The sequence below is a fragment of the Lupinus angustifolius genome, chromosome LG16 (assembly GCF_001865875.1).
Source record: "Lupinus angustifolius cultivar Tanjil chromosome LG16, LupAngTanjil_v1.0, whole genome shotgun sequence".
Taxonomy (NCBI): Eukaryota; Viridiplantae; Streptophyta; class Magnoliopsida; order Fabales; family Fabaceae; genus Lupinus; species Lupinus angustifolius.
Genome location: NC_032024.1, coordinates 16670919 through 16678680, shown reverse-complemented (window position 1 = coordinate 16678680; position 7762 = coordinate 16670919). Strand labels below are relative to the sequence as shown.

At 30.3% G+C, this 7762-nt stretch overlaps 1 protein-coding gene across 1 annotated transcript; it reads left to right on the top strand.

The window, feature by feature from the left end:
• Positions 3093 to 7762, top strand: LOC109329719 (cathepsin B-like). Its single transcript, XM_019563474.1, has 11 exons — positions 3093 to 3161; positions 3233 to 3292; positions 3924 to 4004; positions 4841 to 4997; positions 5123 to 5127; positions 5214 to 5288; positions 5409 to 5534; positions 5746 to 5964; positions 6939 to 7052; positions 7344 to 7379; positions 7459 to 7762. The coding sequence occupies exons 1-11, from the start codon at positions 3108 to 3110 to the stop codon at positions 7591 to 7593; spliced, it is 1062 nt and encodes a 353-aa protein (XP_019419019.1). The 5' UTR covers positions 3093 to 3107; the 3' UTR covers positions 7594 to 7762.

Below are 7762 nucleotides of genomic sequence, written 5' to 3'. Positions count from 1 at the left end.
AAAAATCTATTGGTTTTTTTATTGATTTTTTAATATAAATGTTAATATATTAATATGTATATCTAATTTTGCTACCATGCGATTTAGTTAGTGAACCACCGACTCAACCACTATATCAGTATATTAATATTTTGACCATTTTGATATCCGATATAGTATTAATAACATTGTTTTTCACACAAAATTCAAATCAATAATAAATGAAAACTTTATATAATATAAATATTTACAATAATAACACATACATATTATAGTTTTGCTAAAATTAACATATAAACTTATGAGTACATATCAATTTTAGTTCTAAAAAACAATACTTAAGAATTTTTTTTTTTTGCATTACCATTCCCACTCTATGTTATGGTAAGGTATTAATACGTTCGGTTATTTGATTATCCCTTCAAACAAATATTGTTTTTAATAATCAAATCATAAATATTTTAATTTATATGATAATTTAATGGAATCTTACACTAGATAAATACATTTTTAGTAATCAAAAAAATAATAATTAAGTCTAATTTTTTATGATACCACTTTACGTTTTTTTAATCTTTGATTACCGTAAAATTAAAAATAAATTCACGTTCATTTTTTCCTTGTTTTTTAAGTTAGAACATGATTGTTGTTTTTTTTATGTGGAAGAAAATAAAATAAGAAATGAATTTAAAAGGAAATGAAATGACCAAACATAAACAGAAAAAGAGAAAATATTTCTCCACTATTGTTTTCTTTTATAGAAAAACTCTCTCCTGATGTTTGAATAAATATAAAAAATGGTAAACTACAATTAATTAATTAATTTATTTATTTATTTGTAATTTAAATTTTAGGTAAGTTAGATGAGGGGCTTACAACATGAACTGCATTAAAGTGATACACATTTTATTTGTATTAATGTAGTATATATGCAATATCATTGATTTTATATAGCTAATACATTATTCATCATTTATTTATATCTCTCATATTTAAAAGTTAATAATTAATAATATAGTGACAGTAACAAAACTTTTACATCATTAATGTGTATATATTTTTCTCTATTTTTATATTCATCCTATGGATAGCATTGGGCACGGGCAGGTACGGATAGTAGCTATCCATTACCTATTTTGAAATATGAGATCATTACCCATATCCGCCCGTACCTATATGGATACTCGCATGCGAATTTTTTGCGGGTATTTCTGGGAATCGTAGGTACAATGTGTACTTGTAGGTTTCTTACATTATCAATAGATTTCTAACTTTTACTTCTACTATATTTCACATGAGATGAAACTTACTTATTTTTGTACCTTTTGACTGAACATTTGATAAAAATGCTAAACATATTGGAGTTTTTTATTTGAGTGATTTGTTGTTCTCATTTCTTTAACAAAAAGTATATATTTTCTTTGCAAGACATGTGTGTTTCTTCTAAACATAATGATATTTGTAGGGTGTTTCATCACCAAATTCAATAAAAGATGTAAACAAAGTAAAAGAAAAAGATGTACACAGTGTAATGAAAGTTAGAGTAATGTACTTTTTATCTTAAATACAAGTAATATAGTAATCACATAAACAACGGATACTCACATGTACGAGTAGTACGTTTATAATCGCCTGTATATATTACAGACATTTTTTAAAATCAGTTTATAAAACTCATTTGTGATTTTGCACAACTCAAACATTCAAATTATAGTCATAAACAAATTCCAATTCTAACAAATTGAAATTATAAGTGGGTTATATAACCTAATTATAATTTCAAGCGTCAAATATGATCTTTTATATCCAATAAATTACTTTACTTAAAATAAAAAGTTGCTCTCTAATGGACAAATATTCTAGGAAATTATAACAATGACTTAGAAACAAAAAAAAAATATAATTATTAGGCCAAAAAATGAAAAAACTCTTATAGAAATTAGTCTATATACTAACGACCTAAGAATTTTATATAATCATCATATTATTCATATATTAACTATAATAGACTATAAAATCGAAATAATATATAAATTATAAATGATACATGAATTATAATATGACATATTATTTGAGTTTAATATAAAATACAATGACAGTTAAAGATTAATATATAGTTAATACATTATTCATAATTTATTTGTATTATTTATATTTAAGAGTTAATAATAATTGAAAATAAATAATGATGTAATGAAAATATAAAAATCTCATACACTATCCATAAATAAAAAATGAAATTTATGAATGAGATGAGTGATTGCTTGGGCCATATGCAACTATCCTAGTGGCTATGGTCAAAGAAGTCCAAGTACATTGAGAAATGTGTCATCATTCAGCAATCAATGATTGAATTGGCCAATACCCAATTGATTTCATATCTCTCATATCAAAAACAGAAAATAAATATCCAATCTTATAACTTGGACAAACAATTAATCTAATTTTGGTAGTTGTGCTGTTTTTGTCCCCTTATGCTTCCAAGTCAATATTCAACAAAGAGAAAATAGATTTTTTATATAAAAAAAAGACTACATGAATTTAATATGCAATCCACCAACACTGATTTAGTGATTTGAGATTTGTTCGATTACCATAATTACTAAAAAAGTCAAATATTTAATTTATGTGAACAATATTCGTTGGGAGAAATAATCATACAGACAATGAATTAATTATTTTTTTTTTATATTACAAGAGTATTCAGTCACATTTTGAATAATGAATTAATATTTTTTTGGGATCTATGACTATCTTTCATAACAATTGTCACTCTTAAAATGAATTAGTTATTTTCCTATGAAAGATATAATTAGTAATATAAAAAATATGCAATCAGACGTTTATCTAATTGTAAGATGCGTTAGATCCTTAGCACAACTAAAAAGTCAATGATTCAATTACGAAAACCGACTTATTAAAAGATACACTTACATAGCCGAAAAGATTAGTTCCTTACTCTTCTTAGGAGGATGATAGCTTTTGTAATAACAAAAAAAAAATTCAATTCCAATCTCAAGGGATTCTATTATTAGTTTATCCAAATATCTCTTTGTTTGAAGCAACCTATCTATCTATAAATTGAAGCTTAGATTCATTTGCTTCTAAGTTTGGATTTTCAATTGAAAATGAGTTCCACTCTTCTTCTGTTCTTCTTAGCTTTTTCCTCTTCTTTTCTTCAGGTTACTTTTTAATCTCATTTTTCTCCTCTTTTTTAGGGTTTCATTTCTTAACTCTTTGCGTTATTTTACAGATCAATGGGGCAGAAGCAGAACACCTTACTAGTTTGAAGCTTAAATCTCCTATTCTACAGGTCATTGTTACCTTCCATGAAATTACAATTTTATCTATGAATTTAGGGACTCAATTATAAATTTTGTATGAATCCAGGGACTCAATTACAAATTTTATATGAATCCAGGGACTAAATTACAAATTTTATATGAATTCAGGGATACAATTACAGTTTTTCTATGAATTCAGGGACTTGATTAGTAATTATCTACGAATTCAGGGACTTGCTTAGTAATTATCTATGAATTCAGGGATTCAATTAAAAAAATTCTATGAATTCAGGGACTCAATTACTATTTTTTTTAGTTTTTGCACTTATTTGGATTTTCCCTAATTGTTATGGGATTTGGTGGTTAATTGACCCTTTATTCCCTTGCATAACATGCTATGATATTGTTACCATAGTATTTGAAAAATGAAATTTTGGAAGGTTTTATAAGGGACTTAGAAGATTTTAGACCTGAATAAAAGATGTCAGTTCAATATATGAGGCTTCCACCCAGTGGTATCTGGGGAGCGTAGCTGAATGTTGTTATTAATTATCACGCGTGGTTAGACTTTATGTTTTGATGAATATTTTGGATTTTAGGTTCATGGTATGTATTGAACTATTGATGAATGTTTTTGTTAACATGATGATGATCATGCAGGAGTCTATTGCTAAACAGATTAATGAAAATCCAGAGGCAGGATGGGAGGCTGCTATCAATCCTCGTTTCTCCAATTTCACAGTTAGGATTCAACATGCCCGACCTAAAAGTTGTCGTCGTTGTTGTTATTAACTTATTATTATTGTTAGAATATATATATCTCATTATATCATTATTGCATATTAGAATATTTTACAGTACATTAGATGATCTCCTAGGTTTGTTGTCTAATTTAATTAGACTCTTGAGTTTTTCTTTTGCATCATGTTGGTTCACATTTATCATATTACTTCCTTCTATAATATTGTTGTTTTGGTTATCTTTGTCGTCTACGATTTGCATGTCTGATAGGAGTCTTTGATAAGTTCTGTTTCTGTCTAATCCTGCATCTCTGACAAGATGTCCCATTTATTTATGGCCTGAAAGATTGGCTCCATTTTACCTAAAAGATTGGCTCTGTGTCTGTCCCAGATATAGTTTGACCCTTTTTCAATCGTGTACCCTTAGAATGATGTCCCTTTCGTTGCGCTCTTCCAATATATCAAAGTTGTCTTTCATTTGTGTTTGTAGAGGATGTTGAAGTTGTCTTAGTTTATTTTCTTTTTAGCGTGTTTGGTTGTAACAAGCTAAAAACTTCAGAAACGTTAGCTTGAGAGTGAGTGTTTTCATATTAGGAAAAATAAATCATAATATCACCGCTCTACCTTAAGACTATTTTAGAGTATCTTAGATGGTCTCTTAAGTTTGTGTTCTTTTTTAATCAGGAATAGGATTTTACTATTAGTATAAAAAGGACTCCTCCTAGGTTCGGTTTACCTAATCCTAAACCTAGTTCTTCAACAGTTACTATTTTATTATTCATCCTTTTATTTGCATAATATGCTCCGAGTTTCCAACATATTGTATTTCGCGAGCAGGTTGCACAATTTAAACGCCTTCTTGGATTTAAAAAAACATCAAGGAAGGAACTGACTAGTACACCTGTTATAACTCATCCTAAATCTTTGAAATTGCCAAAGCATTTTGATGCAAGGACAGCTTGGTCACAGTGTAGCACTATTGGAAGAATTCTAGGTCATCCACTTGCTCTTTGTCCTTAATTTTCTTCATAATAAAATGATTCATTTGGAAAGAGATGCTGACTTTTCTTTTTGTTATTGATAATGACATGGATTCGTGAATCAATTTCAACATTCAAGATCAGGTAATTCTTTTGTTTTGTCATATTAGATGCTTTGCATACAAGTTTCAAAAAGTTCTTCGCTGATCCCTGTGGTGATGATTGTTTAGGGTCACTGTGGTTCTTGTTGGGCATTTGGAGCAGTTGAATCATTACAAGATCGTTTTTGCATTCATTTCGACGTGGTAATGAAACCTTCATGTTGCTTGTTGTTTGTGACTTTGTATTATTGTCCACAAAGTGACAAAACTTTACTCTTCAAGGGTATTGATATAGGAACTTATATCCTGTATGTATAATTACAGAATATCACTCTCTCTGTTAACGATCTTCTCGCATGCTGTGGCTTTTTGTGCGGAGATGGTTGTGATGGTGGAGAACCTCTATATGCATGGCGATACTTAAGCAATCATGGCGTTGTTACCGAAGAGGTAACACATTTTCATTTTGCCTTTCTAGTTAGTTCCCATTTGGAGCAAATCATTACAATGGTTATTGGTAGATGAAAATCATAGACTCTTTCTTCGCTAAGATATTCCCTTCATTGATGCTAATGTTTTGGTGTGGAAGACCTTCTTTTTGCAACTTATCCCGATATATCCTTTTTTTTATACTTATGATAGTTTTTTTTACATGTGGCAGTGTAACCCATACTTTGATCAAATTGGCTGTGCCCACCCTGGTTGTGAGCCAGCATATCAAACTCCCAAGTGTGTTAAAAAGTGTGTGGGTGGGAACTTGCTTTGGAAGAGGTCAAAGCACTACAGTGTCAGCGCATACCGGGTCAAATCTGATCCTTATGATATCATGGCAGAAGTTTATAAGAATGGGCCCGTTGAAGTTGGGTTCACTGTTTATGAGGTAAATGAAAGCTCTTGCCCTCACTTTTGTTATTTGAATTTCCACAACTTCAGCAGTCAAATTTTGATAAATCATACATCCTATTTATGTAACTTTTATTGTTATACAATAATGTTTTGGAGACAATGATTGGGACTGGATATCATGTGATCTTACATCAAGCCATCTCATAAAATGAACTTATTATGGATATATACTTTCTTAGTAACTAATAAGATTGTCAAATAATCTAGATGCTCAAAACTGTCTGAGAACTTTATGCTCTCACAATATTTCTTTTTATATAAAAAGGCTCAAGCCAAATTATTTATTATGAGTTTCAAGGTTTTGAGGTCAATTTTTATGAAATTGTGCATAATTTCAAACAGTGTTGTGCATAATAACAAATCTCTTATGACATATTTATGGGAACTAACTTTTAAATGAATATGTCAAGCAATTAATTATAGTAAATTTGCCACATTGACCCTGTAGTCCTTGGCTCTATTGCTGAGTATGTAACTGGCTATGACTGTTTAGGGGTAAAAAATTAAGTATGATAGTTGTAGTGGTAATGGGAGGGCGAACCTCAGCATAACGGTAAGACTACTTGTCTTGTAACCTGGAGGTTATGAGTTCAAATCTTGGAAACAACCTATTCACTTGCGAGCGTAAGACTGCATATATCTACCCTCCCCAGACATCACTAGGTGTGAACCTTGCACTGGGCCACCCTTTAGCTGGAGTGGTAACTGACAAGAGATTAAGCTTAATGGTTTAAACTTGAAAGGCTCCTACTATTTTATTTTATTTATTTTTTATTTTAAACTTATAACATATATAGGTTTTCCATTGTAAGAAGTCGTTGAATTGAGTACTACAACAAATTGCATTTTTATAGAACCTTGTTTTCTAGGGTGTGGAATATTCACAACCATATTATGTGTTGTTTGTGTAAAATAAGGACACTTTTCACTCATTTGACCTTTTTACAGGATTTTGCTCACTACAAATCAGGAGTTTACAAACACATCACAGGTTTTGCACTTGGTGGCCATGCTGTAAAGCTGATTGGGTGGGGAACAAGTGATGATGGGGATGACTACTGGGTATGTCGACATGTTCCGGATGATTGATTTTCACTTTTTGCTGCATGCCATCAGAATTTTATACTTTTTTTTGTATAACCAAGGCCCAAGGGTATCCCCTAACCCCATGGGTTAGTAACTAATCCCTTTCGGGGTGTGTGACTGTCCTTTTCAACAAGAGTCGCTCCCAGAAATTGAATCTTTGACCTTTGACTTAGTACGATATATGAGGATCTAGTAGGACCTTATACCACTAGATTAATGTCTTTGTATCAGAACTTTATACTGACTTTGTACTTTTCACTGTTTCAGCTTCTTGCAAACCAATGGAATAGAAGCTGGGGAGATGTATGTTTCCTGATTCATTCTCCATCATTGAATTTCTGTTACCAAATATAAATGTTCTAATTTTAATCTTAAACTGCAGGATGGATACTTCAAGATCAAAAGAGGGACAAACGAATGCGGGATCGAAGATGATATTACTGCTGGTTTGCCTTCAACCAAAAATCTCATAAGAGAGGTGACTGATATGGATACTGATATTGATGTTTCATTCTGAATGTAAATGTAGTACCCCAATTAGATGCTGTATTGGTACTTTAAAATCTGCACCAAATGTTGTATCCTTACTTTAAGAATGATCCAAGTTATGATATTGAAACACTGTAAACTCTAGTTGATTATGTGCTATAACATGAAATAAAAGTAACTTCTGTAATTATTATTTA

Excerpts from the sequence above, each read along its gene's own strand:
- LOC109329719 (XM_019563474.1), top strand. The coding sequence starts at position 3,108 with ATGAGTTCCACTCTTCTTCTGTTCTTCTTAGCTTTTTCCTCTTCTTTT. Across the intron at positions 5,289-5,408 it reads TTTGCATTCATTTCGACGTG|AATATCACTCTCTCTGTTAA; the intron begins GTAATGAAACCT and ends GTATAATTACAG. Across the intron at positions 7,053-7,343 it reads ATGATGGGGATGACTACTGG|CTTCTTGCAAACCAATGGAA; the intron begins GTATGTCGACAT and ends TCACTGTTTCAG.